Source organism: Budorcas taxicolor, chromosome 11, assembly GCF_023091745.1.
Source record: "Budorcas taxicolor isolate Tak-1 chromosome 11, Takin1.1, whole genome shotgun sequence".
Taxonomy (NCBI): Eukaryota; Metazoa; Chordata; class Mammalia; order Artiodactyla; family Bovidae; genus Budorcas; species Budorcas taxicolor.
The window spans coordinates 75,500,101-75,516,445 of NC_068920.1; the positions used below are offsets into that span (position 1 = coordinate 75,500,101).

General features: G+C 38.8%; 1 protein-coding gene across 1 annotated transcript in view; it reads left to right on the forward strand.

Annotated features, from left to right (window-relative positions):
* LTBP1 (latent transforming growth factor beta binding protein 1) overlaps window positions 1–16,345 on the forward strand; it is a 456,857-nt gene that overhangs the window by 262,640 nt on the left and 177,872 nt on the right. The window contains exons 8-9 of the mRNA XM_052648703.1: window positions 2,586–2,688; window positions 6,702–6,773. Of these exons, the coding sequence (XP_052504663.1) occupies window positions 2,586–2,688; window positions 6,702–6,773 (175 nt within the window). The remainder of the gene's footprint in view (window positions 1–2,585; window positions 2,689–6,701; window positions 6,774–16,345) is intronic.

Sequence of the window (16,345 nt, forward strand, 5' to 3'; positions counted from 1 at the left end):
CCACCTACCCTGCCATTTATTTAATCGACTTGGATGGCTTATGCTGCTCTTGGCTGTGGACCCGCAAAAACAAAGCCGTAGGATAAAGCAGCCTGAATCCTGTAATGAAAACCTTGTACCTTTTTTTTTAGGCCCAGTCGGGAGAAATGATTTATTTTTGCCCTCCCAAATCAAACATTCTAGGAATCCAAGGTGAAAATTGGATTTTAACTGCTACCAGCATTTGGAGCATATAAAATCGGCAAGTGTTGAGAGTTTTGCTTGATGAAGAGAAGAACCTAGAGGGGCTGGGATGAGAATGGTCTACATGTGATGTGCACTGGTGTCTGACATAAATCTGACTGATCATACTGGAAGTAAACCACAAGCACGCTTTGGCAGCTGATTGCAACCGTGGAGACCTCTGTGTTCTTCACATATCATTATGTTTCCAGTCTTAACGCCTGGAGCGTTGTTCCGTCTTCCTTCTTCCTTGCTTCATATTTCAGGTTTAAGCCTTCTGTTATTAAGCTGAAGGAGTCTGGGAACTACCTGAATGCAGCCAGTATGTGTTGTTCCTCCCCGAGGTTCTCCATTTGTACATGTGTTCACTCTCTTCCCCCATTGCCCCCCTCCGCTCCTCGTGCTCATCATACACTATTTTTGGAGAGAATACGACATCCTGTTGAAATCTTGAAAACCCACAAAAACCTGAGGACTTCAAAGCTATGATGTAACTCCAACTTCATTAGCTGAGCTCTGCCTTCTCTGGTTTTGTTTTACAAGTCGGACATGTAGTCATAGCCTTGTTGGGAATGCATGGGTGGACCTGGAGGGAAGGCAGTGCAGTCCCTGGAGGCCTGCCAGACAACTGGTATCCACTATCTGCTGCCCTTCTACAAGTCACCACCTGTCCCAACTTTCTGCCCCTGAGTTCTGCTCACCAGCCTGGGCTAGTTTGCTAATTCCCATTGTTTTCCTCAGGACCATTGCTTGCTTGAATGGACTGAAACTAGTTTGTTCTTTAGTTTCTTCTGAGTGTTTGCTCCTTCCTTCCCTTAACATTTACTGAGTGTTTATTTGCAACTTGTACTATACATTGGGATTTAAAGATGAATAAAATACATCTGTGTTTGATTAAAGTATATGGTGGAGGCAGCAGAACTGTATAGAAAGTGTCATGGAGTAAAGGGGATGGTTGGAGGAACTCGCTGAAATTGAGGAGACAGGAGGTTTCATGGTGAGGGTTCTTTGGGCCTGTTAAGGATCAGGAGTCCTTGAGTGTGCCTGAAGGATGGATGTAGAGTCGTGGGAGGGGACAGAGAGAGATTGTCCGAGGTGAGAACTAGAAGGTCACACTTATCGTGTCAGTGAGGTTGCAGTCTTCATACAGGGGAGAGTCGCTGAAGGTTTTCATTCCGAGTAATGTGATCAGATTTGTCTTGTGAAAGTGAAAGTCGCTCAGTCGTGTCTGACTCTTTGCGGCCCCATGGACGACCCCATGGACTATACAGTCCTTGGAATTCTTCAGGCCAGAATACTGGGGTGGGTAGCTTTTCCATTCTCCAGAGGATCTTCCCAACCCAGGGATCGAACCCAGGTCTCCCACCTTGCAGGTGGATTCTTTACCAGCTGAGCCACAAGGAAAGCCAAGGTGACTCTGAAGGCCATTTGGAGAATCTTGTAGAGGCGAGGCAGAGGAAGGCAGAGAGTAGCCCCTTAGATCTGGGCTTTGCCTGCATATTAGGAATAAGGAGCCAGGGGGCCCTTCCTGCACCACTGGCCTCAAAATCGGTACGCAGAGCAGAGTCTGACATGCTAAAGTCTTGTCAGTGCTGCTAAGCAGGTCTAACTTCAGGATTCTGCTGCTTGGCCTCTTCTGACCTTGGCTGACTGGAACATGAGATGGATCCTTGCATTTGTCATCTCCGTGGTGCTCAGGTGACCCCAAACTTGGGCTCCTCTGCCTGCTGGCCTGATTCAAACCTGCCAGAACCTTCCCAGCGTGGCTGACTTCCCTGGGTCAGGCTGCATGGATGTGTGGAGTGTTTGTCTCACCCAGGGCTGGTCTGGCTCAGCCGGTGGTCATACCTTGTCCCTGCCCAGGCCTTGATGTTACAGGAGGACCCATGGCCTCTTGTAGGTGGGATCTGTGCTGTATGCCCAAGGTCTTCGTGCATGCCTCACCCTTACAGCCCTTTCTCTGAGTGTCCACTGCAGACATCTCAGTAGACAGTTAAAATTCAAATGTAAAATGTTCGAAGTATCTTTTAAGTTCCTTCTTACTAAGCGAAAAAAAAAATGCAAAAAAAGGCATTGGAAGGTTAAGTTTTATAAAGTGCTCTGAACAGTGACAGGGTGTATGAAGACTCTAAAAATCCCAAGAAGCTCTTGGAAATATGCTTGTTTGCTTGAGTGTCCTACCGATTGTGTACTGATGTTTCATTCTGAGGTTTTAGAGCCCCCACTCCCAACATCCCCCTACCCAGGATCTGTGTCAACAACAAGGGAACTGTTTTATAATGTGGCTGTGAAGCACACCAGTGCTCTGGAGCTGGGCATCCTGCATTCAATTAACCTTGCTATTTCACACCTCATCATTGCAGTGTGGCAAAGCTCTCCCTGGCCTTTCAAAGCAGGAGGACTGCTGTGGAACTGTGGGCACCTCCTGGGGCTTTCACAAATGCCAGAAATGCCCCAAGAAGCCATGTAAGTGACATTTCATCATTCTTTTACAGGTTAATGTAGCATGTCTGTTTTCTTATGATGACTGTTTTAATGATGAGACATTAGACTTCAAAGAAATCGCATTGAATTGTAGAACATAGTACAATAATTTACATTCCAGAAACCTTGCAAGTCTGAGAAAGCTTTCATATTGATTTCTGTTTTTTAATAAACATAGTTATCGGTTGCCTTTTGTTCAGCTGGATTACTTTAAAGAAAAAATCTTTTAAAAGGGGATGTGCTATATGTAGGCTCTATTTTCTAACATGAAAGAAAAATAAGATCTCTTTTAAAATGATAATGAAATGATAATTAAATGCTGCTATAAAAAATCAGCAGTTGTTGTTACATTCCTTTAATGTTTATTAATATCCACAGCTTCTCTTGTAGTTTTTATTACGCTATAGGTTTTCAAATTTCACAGAAAAGAAAAGCTAAAATAGAGAAATGAATGACTGCTGATTTGTGAAAGAGAGGCTTAGTCAGAAGGACACAGTGCTTTCTCCCTTTTCCTCTTAGTCTCTGCTGTTAAACTATCACATTTTTCAAGACATAAATCTCTACTGACATCTACATGCATTGATTAGTCTATAAAATTTGTTTTCCAGAACCTGTTGATGTGAATAAATCCAGATTTACATCTTTCTGTTACTTTCTCCCCATTTTTGAATATAGTGTCCACTCTGGATAATTGATTGCTAGTACTTTTTAGAAAGACAGAGGTAGCTGGGTTTAAGTGGAGCTTTCCCTCTTCTTATTTGTCATGTTTTTGCCAAGAAAGCAAGTGATATTTTTCTATGTTGTCATCTTTTTTTTAATAGTTATTTTTAATAGTTTATGCTGCAAGGAGTTTCTCATTTGCTTCCATTGGATAATTTTTATTTATCCTTTGTTAAACATCTGTTGATTTGAATGGTATTCTCAACTGCCTTTTAAAACCTATTCAGTCTAGAAACTGCCCCTAAGAATCTCCTTTGGTCTGTCTTATATGCTATCCTTCCATCATCATAAATGATTCTTATCTCTCAAATTTGTTCTCTAAATCTTTTGATATATAAGGTTAATTTACTTTTACTTTTTTTCCTTGATAATTGCTCCTATCTTCCTTTAGAAGAATAATTTTTGGAAACACCTACTGAAGTTTCTGATAATTAATAAATTATTCATATAGAGGGGAAAAAAATGGAGAAGGAAATGGCAACCCACTCCAGTATTCTTGCCTGGAGAATCCCAGGGATGGAGGAGCCTGGTGGGCTGCTGTCTGTGGGGTCGCACAGTCGGACACGACTGATGCGACTTAGCAGCAGCAGCAGCAGCAGCTGGGGAAAAAAACTCCACATAAATAAGGACATTCAGTACTGAGACATTGTCCCCAGGAAATTTTCTCTGGGTTTCAATAATGATTAGCAATGTTATTTCTAGGAGTGGGTTGAGTGTGATGGTCCCACCTCACTAAAAGATCTAGCTACATAAAATTACCCTGACAAGCTGACCAAAGGGACATCTAGGGGATGTTTTGTATGATTTGAAACCATGGAGTTTAGGGTTAGGTAGACTTGAGTTTGACTCCCAGCTCTGTCATTTGCTGTGAAGTCTTACGGACCATGAAACAAATCTGTATCTAAAATGTTGAAGAAGCATTGCCTTTCAGAAAATGTCTCCCCATCATTTGAGGGGTAAGTTTAGAATACTGTGACGGTGAGTATGTTTTCCACTGCTGAGTCTAAGGACTGAGAAAAGAGAAGTCCAATTCTTATAGCTTGGTTTTGAGGCTAAGTTTATGTTCTCTAGTATTTTTTTCATTTTATCTCTTATTTTTCTTTTCCGTTTTTTCCCTTCTCTGTGTATCGTTTGCTTATTTAGCTTCTCTTTCCTCTTATTTCCAAAGTCCGAAGTTGCAAGACAGGGACAGAAGTGAAGAGTCAAGGCAATCACAGTGTTATGTCATTTTCTATCTAGAATTGTATCATCTGGGGATAAATTCAATACTTTATATGGTTTTGTTAGCTCTATATTTTAATGTTGATAATTTAAGTAGAAAATAAAAGTACAAAGTTGCTATCACTTTTAACTAATGCAAATAAGGTCTGTATGGGTTGATCTAATGTATAAATTGAAGAGCAACATGGATTATGAATGAAGTAAGCTATTGACATCTTGACTTTTACTCCATTTGTGCCATCCTACCGTGTAGCCCACTCCCAAGAAATACGACACTCAGAGTCATATTCTTCCTGTGTCATTTAAAAAACTTTCTTTGTTTATTTTAAAATCACACTCATTTTGGAAGAGAGCAGACTTTTCTTGGCTTTAGAGGCTAGGGTTTTGTGCGCCATGCTTTTTTTTTTTCCCACTCAGAGTAGTTTTCAAGTGGCTCTTATTTAATGTTTTGAAGTTTTTGTTTAGCCACATACAGAAAGACCTTTCATTGTTGATCAGTTCTTACTGTGAAAACTTAATTTTAAATCTGCAAATGATTTCATTAAAGAGTATGTAATCTATTAAAAATGTACTTGGTATGTACAAATTGCTTGTCCTTTAAACATTTTTCGAAGAAAATTAGCATCAAATTCTAAGCAGAGGAAGACTTTAAGATCATCTGGTCTGGCTTTCTGCCTTGAAGTAGATGACTTAATTTTTAAATGAGATATTAATCTCTTTTGCTTTTGAACAATTCACTGACAGAGATCTCACAGTCTCTGTAAGTAATGTGTTACAGGGTGGCCTCGTTACATGGGACAAAACTAGACATGTGGCCAACGGGCTGAATGGGTGACTCCCCACATACCAGTTTTTTCCTTTTAACCCACTATTTCCAGATTCCTCACCTTAACCATTTCTAGCAGAGGAAATAAGGCAAAGAAAGGCAGTAACCGAGGAGAGGAATGTGAGTAGTAAATACTTACATGCTATTCCTTAGTGGTGAGAATAAAGACCATGTGTTAGGGGCAAAATAATTTCATTTTTCAAAGGAAAATTTCCATTTTACTTGGAACTTTTTTGTTTCACTGCTTGTTTAGGTCTTCTAAGTGGCTTACCCATTCAGCCTATTTTCACGACAGTCCATTATTATAATAAAAGAATACCTTATTGCAGGAAACGGTGATACCTGTGCATACTTTTGTCAGGCCTGACAGTGGGCATTTTGTATAAAGTATCTCTATACTCCGCAACAGCCCTGACTTACTCAGCAGTTGGGAATACTCCCATTGTACAGAATTCCATTTGGAACCCAGAAAGCTTGTTTTCCAAGGCAGCAGAGCTGTCAATAGGCAGAGCCAAGATTTGAACCTAGGTCAAACTGGTTCTGGCACTTATGCCAAGAACTCTCTCAGGTATCACAGTAGGATGTCAAAATTTCAGTGGCTAGGGTTTTGTTGGTAAATTGGTGGCTTCAACATTTGACTGGTTGAGTTTTCTGAGTGCTGAATCAGACAGTGTATCAGAGCAGCTCTTTACATCTCCTAGCTTCCTTTAACACCTGTTGTTCTCAGCTTCATGGTAGAGAGAATCAGCTTAAACTAGAATATGTGAGCCTATAATTAAAGTGAGCATATAGTTTATTATCTAAACTGAGGAACTTTTCAGAGTGAAGTGGAATGCTGTTAATGAACCTTGATGGAGCCACAGGTATCATCAAGGACTGTCCTAGGCAGACCAGGATGTTTAACCACCTTCTCTGAATGTATAAGAAAATTCAACTGCCAGTAGTTAATCATTGGCGAGGAATTGAATTTTTTGGTAAGAGTCACTAATTAGAAGAAAATGTAGAACAGTTTTATGGTTTTTGAATGAACATAAAGATTGATAACTAATTGAGATTTATGTCTGTTGCAAAACATGAGATATACTGAAAAACAAAAGAAAATGGATATACATTGGATTGATATCTTAGAAGTAAGATCACTGATGCTTTATATCACTTTGCTTATCACATACAGTAGTTTAGGGTTGTAAGAATTTAAGCATGTAACAGATTTGTTTCTTTTTTACAGCTTATCATGGATATAATCAAATGATGGAATGTCTACAAGGTTATAAACGGGTTAACAACACCTTTTGTCAAGGTAAGATCAACTGTGAATTCACTGGTGTATGAGCTCAACAGTTGTTTTGCTTTTAAAAACTTGAGTTGTTTTGCCATGATTTGCTCTTTAACCCAGCTTGTGAAGGTCACACAGAGAACCACCTCTTGCTCACTCCATTTAGAAAAAAGAAGTTTAGTGTATGGTTACTAGAATTACATCACTACCGTTTAAACTTTATGGAACTTCCCCCCGCCCCCTATCTATTTGTGTTGAAATCCATGGCAGATTGGATTACATTATGGAGTGCACTATCCACATGTGAGTGTGTGCACACGTGAGCACATGCATGTTCCTAGAAATATTACTTCTTTACTGACATGATTGGGCCACAGAGTTCCCTTTCTTCTCTCATCAGACTGTTTTCTGGCTACTCAAACTATTAAGGTATCAAATATCAGAGCAAACACATTTCTTTTTTAAAAATTTTTTAGTTGAAGGATAATTGCTTTTGTTCAATCTATATAGAAACATACAAGCAGTGGGACCTTCAAAAATCCTTTAGTTCAGTGTCTATGCTTTACGAGTGGGGACATTCAAGTCCAGACTGGTTAAGTGACTTTTCTGTGGCCAAATAGATCTGAGGTTATAATTCAGGTTTACCAGTGCCTAGCTTATAGTACCCGTATATGATAGTAAATTTCACTTCATTTACTTTGGGAGATGTGCAATCAGTGCTCCTAATTTCCCGGTACATGTCTAGGATGAAGGTGGTGGTAGTAACTTGGAAATATGTGTGCTTTGCAGTAAACAGAGAAAGAGCTTTCAAGAGTCTTATTGAACCAAAATCCATATCAAAACACAGCACATGCCCTCTGACTTGTGGTCTGAGACTCTCTATCCTTGACCAGTATGTGTTTATAGGGACAGAGCAGATTAATGTAGTGTTAACAAGATATAGGTTAATCCCTATCAAAATGGTTCAAGTCAAAGGAATATCTTAATTATCTGAGAATTTTCTCAAGTGAATTGTCTCTTCAATATTGCATCTGTATAACTTTTGTGATTTAAAGAGCTTTTGCTGACTTCAAAAGAATCTTCTTTTGAAATGCACATAGGTATACCATGTCTTTAAAACGTTTTCCTTCAAATATTTTAAGCCCTCATTGTAGGTCAAAGAATGTTGGCAAAGGAGAGAGTGCTCAAGATGCTTTTTGAGAAACATCTGCAAACTTGTAATACTGCTAGGGATGTAGGAGTAGTGGATTAATCAACATTATGTAAGAATCAGTAGAATGTCAGATATCATTAAAAGTTCATACTCTATGGATAGAAGGTTGAATTAAATGGGTGGAAGAATGAATAGATGGCTAAATGTATATTCTACCATATAAACCAAGTTGTTTGACTGAAGAGAAATATAGTGGCTACCTTAGAAATATGCCTTTAAATGTTTAATCAACTGTCCTACATGACTTATAAATTACTTCAAAAGCTAAAGTCAATAGCCTGGAGTTATGAGGAGGCATATTTGTAACAACTACATGCAAACCTTTTCTGTGGATTAGAATTCCCCATCATTGTAATGAAATGCTTGTGGAAGAACTGAGTTTCCGGCACTTAGGAGTGATCCAACAGATCCCTCATAGCTGATGGCCCAGGATGCTACAGCGGGGCCTTTCCTGTGCAGTACGTAGTGTTAAATGACTTTATTCTAGTGCTCTGAGAGAAGTGTTATTCTGTCACCTGGGATAGAGGTTGTGCATGAGAAGAAAGAAATGACTGGTCTGTCACACAAATTTTAGACCCTAGACATGTAGTTTCCTGAAGTGTTCCTTTGATGAGGTATATCTGGTCACTCCATTAAGCTGTAGAAAGAGGAGGATCCATATTTATACCTCAGCATTCTAAGTCTGCATGACTACTTGTTAGAAACTCGCCAGAAATGTCAGATGCTCCTAATTTCTCTGAATGTCAAATGATGAGTATACTCATTTTCTTGGGGTGGGATAGGATTTGGACATTATTAATCCCAATTACGGAGAAGGAAATGGCATCCCACTCCAGTACTCTTGCCTGGAAAATCCAATGGAGAGAGGAGCCTGGTGGGCTGCAGTCCATGGGGTTGCAAAGAGTCAGATACGACTGAGCGACTTCACTTTCACTTTTCTGCATTGGAGAAGGAAATGGCAACCCACTCCAATGTTCTTGCCTGGAGAATCCCAGGGATGGGGTTGCACAGAGTTGGACATGACTGAAGCGACTTGGCAGCAGCAATCCCAATTAGGAACTAAAAGAGAGTACCCAAGATCACAGAGATGATGAGGAGGCCCAGCCAGGATTAAATTCCCAAGCCGTCTCTGTTTCTGTGTGCAGCATGGCCTCTTTTACCAATTTTGTATGTATCTGTCGTCGTCGTGAAGTGGCTCAGTTGCTCAGTTGTGTCCGACTCTTTGCGACCCCGTGGACTGTAGCCTGCCAGCTTCCTCCCTCCACGGGATTCTCCAGGCAAGAGTACTCGAGTGCATTGCCATAGATCTGTAAAGTATTACTAATGTAAATATGATATACTACCTGTTTTGAGAACTAATAGAAGTCAACAAAATTAATATTTGATTTAAAAAGAAAGGATAGTTATCTAATATATTCCTTCTACTGGCTAGTTCAAGGTTCTAACAGTTCATATTCATAAAAATGCCGCTATAGAAGTGGAAGTGAAAACTTGCAAGTAATCATTTGTCATCTCATTTAGCAAAATAAAGTGGAGAAGCTTTCAAGTAATTCTCTGAGGATTTTAATCTTTTCCTTTTCTGGTTTGGCTGGTATGGAGTGACCTTCAACAAGTTTTGTTCATACTGAGGATATCAAATGGTTCCACCTCAGTCACACTGATGTTCAGTAATGCCAAATCCTGGCTTATGTTTGTCTTAGGAGAATATTTGCAAAACAGTGTTTTACTTTTTGGCATGAATTCTGGAGTGAAATATCACAGAAAATTCTATTTCACGGTGCCTCAAGAAGGCACTGCTAAATTACACTACAGAGTAGATTGACTCATAACATCATATGATTTCATTCATCATAATCTATTACATTACTTTTGAGCAAAGGGCTTAATTTCATTCCCTTTGTGGTATTATTGGCCACTAAACTTAGTTAGAACTTTCTCACATTACATATGTACACTTGGATTTTCCTAGAGCCTTGAAGCTCTTTATTCTGAAGTTTTTCAAAAGAAGCCTGTTAACCATCTAATTACTTGTGCGTTCCACATTGTTCTTAGAGTTTAATGTCTTCTCAGTTTACAAAGCACATTTAAAATTAAAGTGATTAATAACTAAAATTGCATTATTTCCTTTACCTAAGTGAATTAATGCCTGAAACAACTTTTCATAAAGTGTACTCTGTAACAAAGAGCCAACTGTGCACAAGTTAATTTGAGGAGCTTTCAAATAATTGCCCTAAAAGTTGGGTTTTCCCCTCCTTTCTAGTGGTGCTGCAATTATGTTTTCAAAGGAATGATTTATTGCATATACACACATGGAGCTCTAAAACCTGCCCTCACTACCCTCAACATTTATGGAATTGTTATAATTTGCTTCATTTATAAAAACAAATAATTCACTTACATTTTCTGGTGGATATCTAGAGCAGCATTTGTCATTTCATTATTATGCTGAAGGTTTGATGTAGAATTAGAATTAAATGAAGAAATACCTCATGGCAGCGATCATAGGAACTCCTGTTTCATGGTCTTCCTTGGTGGCTCGGATGGTAAAGAATCTGCCTGCAATACAGTAGACCCAGGTTCAGTCCCTGGGTCGGGAAGATCCCCTGGAGAAGGAAATGGCTACCCACTCCAGTATGCTTGCCTGGAGAATTCCATGGACAGAGGAGCCTGGTGGGCTACAGTCCATGGGGTCACAAAGAGTTGGGCATGACTGAACACTTGACTATCACTTTGCCATGAAATAAATGTGTTCTTGAAAATTAGGTGTAAATCTCACTTCTAGAATTGGGTTCTGAAATTACTTGGGGACCAGTCTATTCAATGAAATCTTTTATTTAAAGCAAATATTTCTTTTAATATGCTAAAATCACCTGCCTCTTTCATTAGTTTATAGTTCTGAAATCAGTCTAGTGTTTTCTACCTTTTTAGCATGTGCTGAGGTGCTATGGGCAATGCCAAAATACATAGCTAGACAGTGCCTGTGCTTTTAGAATCCAGTGTATGTATATTTCTTTTTCATGAATCTTGAAATCTTTAAAAAATATCCCATAGCCCGTAAACATGAGTTGGCGGGACACTCCTGAACTACAGACTGAGGATATGTGGTGAATGATGAATAAGATATCAGTCTTGGCCTTTGGATTTAGTGTAATTAAATCAGCAGGATGTAATTTGCTTTGTTCAGTCATCCAACGAGCTGAATTTCAGCTCACTCAAGATGAGCCCATTAAAGCAAATATAAAAGAGCTGTCCACATAACTTTCTTATGGCTTGATTTTATTACACTGGTTGTTCTGCTCTAATAAAATAAAATTACAAAACAGATACACTAAGACACAATAGTACCCTACTAAAACTTTCACTGCAGGACTTCTTTTTGCTAGAAAGTGCCCCAAGGTACATCTGAAATTGAATTGTATTCGGACCATAGAAAAGATAATGCACCCCCACCCTCACCCCCGCCAAGGGGCATACCTCTGTCATTAAATGAAACTGACCAATCTTGATTAATAATCCATATAAGGAAGGTGTACATGGAACTTCTTGGTTATAAAGAGGTAGTCTGGACTGTAGCTGACATTTCAGACCTCTTAAGTGAACATAAAAAAATTGCTGTAACTGCACTATGGTGAATATGTAGAGGAAGACTGGTCTTTGAGTACTTTGAGGAGGCTAGAAAGTACAGGAAAGACCCTCAGGTAAACTGACTTGGCTGGAGAAAAGAATTGGCCTGTGGTATACTGCTGGGTTAAAACAGACAGGTAGGGTGAGATACAGTGATACTTAATTTTAAGACCAGTTTCTTATTTTTCTTATGATTAATTGCATGCATCATTTGTAATATAATGGACTTGTGGTACTGGATTTACACTTCTTTTAATGTAGAGATGTCCAAAGGCCATTATGTCAACAGCTTGCATATTTAAAAGAAAATGGATTTGTGATAACTTTCTTTTTTTTTTTTGAGTTGGAAAATTATTCTTTTAAAATTATGGTTTTCATGTAATTTTTATTTATTTATTTATTTATTTAATTTTTTTTACTTTACAATACTGTATTGGTTTTGCCATACATTGACATGAATCCACCACGAGTGTACATGCGTTCCCAAACATGAACCCCCCTGCCACCACCCTCCCCATATCATCTCTCTGGGTCATCCCAGTGCACCAGCCCCAAGCATCCTGTATCCTGTATCGAACCTAGACTAGTGATTCATTTCTTACATGATAGTATACATGCTTCAATGCCATTCTCCCAAATCATCCCACCCTCTCCCTCTCCCACAGAGTCTAAAAGTCTGTTTTATACATCTGTCTCTTTTGCTGTCTCGCATACAGGGTTATCATTACCATCTTTCTAAATTCCATATATATGCGTTAGTATACTGTATTGGTGTTTTTCTTTCTGGCTTACTTCACTCTGTATAATCGGCTCCAGTTTCATCCACCTCATTAGAACTGATTCAAATGTATTCTTTTTAATGGCTGAGTAATACTCCATTGTGTATATGTACCACAGCTTTCTTATCCATTCATCTGCTGATGGACATCTAGGTTGCTTCCATGTCCTGGCTATTATAAACAATGCTGCGATGAACATTGGGGTACACGTGTCTCTTTCAATTCTGGTTTCCTCGGTGTGTATGCCCAACAGTGGGATTGCTGGGTCATATGGCAGTTCTATTTCCAGTTTTTTAAGGAATCTCCACACTGTTCTCTATAGTGGCTGAACTAGTTTGCATTCCCACCAATAGTGTAAGAGGGTGTGATAACTTTCTTAGAAAAGAGATGATCATTTTAGAACTATTTTCAAAGGTATAGTTAATGGAAACAACTTTTTTCATATGGTTAATAGTTAAATGAGTTTACTGAGATGGTATCGGTTTTTTTCACTCAGCGTTGTTTCTTGTATCCTTGCTTTCTGGGTTCATGCTTTCTTTTGTGATCAGATTGTCAGATAAAATGTAGGCTGCCCAGTTAAATTTGAATGCCAGGTAAGTAGCAAATAATTTGGGACATAAATTTTTAAAGTATTAGCTTACATGAAATTCAAGCTTAACTGGGTATCCTATATTTTTATTTGCTAATTTATATTTTGAGATCACAGCCTTTAACAGTTCTTTAAGTGAAGATCACTAAGAAGTATATACTTTACGTGTCTGAGAATATCTTTATTTTGAACTCATTCTGTAATGAGAGTAATCAGGTATCCAATTTTAGGAGAACAGTTATTTTCCAGCAGTACTTTGGACCTACAGAATACCACTGTATTTCTGACTTCTCTTTGATACTGTTTTCCTTAGTAGAGAATGGTTCTGTCTTTGGAGATCATCTCTTAATTCTTTATGTTCTGTAGTTTTACCATGATGTGTCTATATGTGGATTTATCTTGATTTTACTCAGTAGGCAGAGTTTGTTGTCCATCTGAAGACTCCAGTCTTTCCTCCTATTTGAAAAATGATCAGATGTTATCTCTTCAGATATTGCTTCTCCACTGTGCTCTCCAGCTGTAACTCCTTTTAGACAAGTGTTGGAGACTCTATTTTCAATGTCTCTCATAACACGTCCTTTGTCCTTTTATCCTCTTGTCTCTTTTGCTGCTTTATGCATGAATACCTTAGTTCTGTCTTCCAGTTTTCTAATTGCTGCTGTATTAAGCCTATCTAGATTCTTACTCTATCTGTTACACTTTTCATTATAAGATTATTTTTCATTTTTGAAATCTCATTGTTTGTCATAGCTTATCTATTCTTATTTCATTTTTAAAAATGTATTTATTCAACATTTTAAGCATGCTGAGAAGTTTAGCTGGATTTCAGCTGCTGAGGAAGGAGTGTTTTCATAGATACATTTAATTTGTTACCCTCAGTTGATAATATCCTGGCTTCCCTTGCTGCATTCTAGACAGTAGACCCAGAGTTTCAGTGGCTGCCCTGTATCATGTATTAATATTTCAGTTATTGTTATATATTTAGAAATAGGGGTGAGTGCCAAAGCATGAACTTACTGTGCTACTTAAAAAAAAAAAAAAAAGTGTCCATATCAGGATTGAGGTTTTCAATTTTTTTATTTAAAGAAATCAATATCAGAATTGGTATCTAACATATATATAATAAATTGTTTTTCTTTGTGAGTATAGAAAAGCTTTTCAGAGGACTTCAAATTATATAATTAACAGTTATCCTCAGTCTTTTTTTATCTGTTGTAATTATGCAGCCGATCAACACAAGTTTGTTCACCATCTGGCATTCATGCATTCCTTTGTTTCATGGATATTTAATGACAATTTAAGTGGGAGCACTCTGAGAAATATATTAACACTCAGTTCATACCCTTAAAAAAAAATCACTGTTCTCACAAATAATTAAAAGGCATCACGTCAGTCTGTAACATCAAGGCAGCATGTAGTAAGGACTGTAAGAAATGAACCAAATACTACGCAATGTCAGAGGAAATTTCCCATTGAGTTGGAAAATCAAAGATGGCATTTACACCCGTGGGGATGGGTGAGACTTGTCAAGGTATTTGGGGGTGGAGGCAGGCTAAATTCAAAATTGGTCTGGTACAGTGCCTCAGGCTAGTGAGTGTCAGCTTCTTTCAAGGTTTTTATTTTAAATGCATGGGAAGCTGATATATTTTGTGAATTTACTTTTAACTTTTTTGATTCCCCCATTGATGCTTTTGGTTTCCTTCAAAGAGTTTGGATTGTGACCAAATTTTCATGGATGTCTTCAGAAACATAAATGTTTCTGAAAAGTTAAATGTCTTCAGATTAGTACAGTTGCCCTTCGGATCTGTGGGTTCTGCATGGAGATAAGGGAGGCTGACTGTTTTATGTCCTTTGATGTCAGGGACTTGGGCATCTGCAGATTTGGGGATCTGCACGAAGAGAAGGGGTCCTGCAGCCAATCCCCCAGGGATACTGGGGGACGACTGTGATGAGTGCTCTGGATTCTTCCTCCCCTTTCCCCACTTACCCATCTTCCTCAATCTTCCTTCCCTCTCTCTTCCCTACTCCCTCTTTCAAGGCCCACTCAACTTGTTCTGGACCTTATTGCAGTGATGGTGTCAAGGAACAAAGTAGACAGTGAAGAACTGTAGACGTAATTATGCTCTTAGTGACAGTGATCCTGAAACATCTAGTACTAAAAGTGTGCTAAGTTCACTAGCACTCCAACCCAGCTTAACCTTTTTATTAAAAATAAATAAACCTTTATATTGGAGTGTAACTGATTAACAGTGTTGTGATGGTTTGAGGTGGATAACAACGCAATTCAGCCATACATATACATGTAACCATTCTCCCCAAAACTCCCCTCCCATCCAGGCTACCACATGACACTGAGCAGAGATCCCTGTGCTGCACAGTACATCCTTGTTGCCAGCTTAACCCTTAACCCAAGTTCTTCCTCTGGTAATCCCAGGTCCTCACCCAGCTTTTCCCCAGACTTTTACCAGAGGTGAACTAGCTGGGCCACTTGCTGCCGTAATAACTGTTGATTTTATTTATGTGATGTTTTTCTGCTTATGCTAACTCTTGCATAAAAAAAATTTGATAACTTTCTGTTTACTGAAAGTGAAGTCTCTCAGTTGTGTCCGACTCTGTGTGGCTCCATGGACTGTAGCCCATCAGGCTCATAATAATCAATTTCCTTTTTGGTTATTATTGCCTACACATTTTTTCTCTCTATGTATTTTGCTAGTGTTTATTGAATGCCTGTTTAGTGGAGTTGTTGGGCTGGGTGCTCAGCTGTCACCATTCTCACAGTAACCCGGTAAGATAGTGCTGTTTTTCTTTAAACTTGCAGTGAAACTGAGCCCTGAGTCTCAAAGAAACTAGTAACGGAAGATGGCATACCTGAAGAGTACTAGGATCTACCTTGGATGCCTGGGCTCCCCACTTTGGGCGACTAACATTTATATAGTAGTTTGTAGTAATTCTTAATTCCTGACAACAACTGCATTTGCTTGTCACAGTTAGAAAACCACGGCTTAAAGCCTTGATCAATAAACAGCAGTGCTGGGAGGGATAGTAATGCTCTCTGATTCTTTTAGTCTTTAGGTTGTACTAGCCTGTTACATGCTTTCAGTAGTTTGGCTTAGAAATCAGAGTTCTCCACACTTCATTGTTTATTTTCATAGCAAATTTTCTGGTTTTCAGTGTGTCTGCTTTGTAGGTAAAGTATTTTTCTCTTGCCTTATTAGCACTGTACCTTAGTTTTATCCTGAAGTCCTTAACTAGCAGAATATTGATGATCTAGAGGCTATTTGTTTAACCTCAAATTCCGCTCTAGCACTCCTCCTGAGTCTCTCCCCTTCCCTGCAAGTTAACAGTTACTTTGCTAAAACAGTCGTGTGTTTCTCACACTGCTGGGGACAGC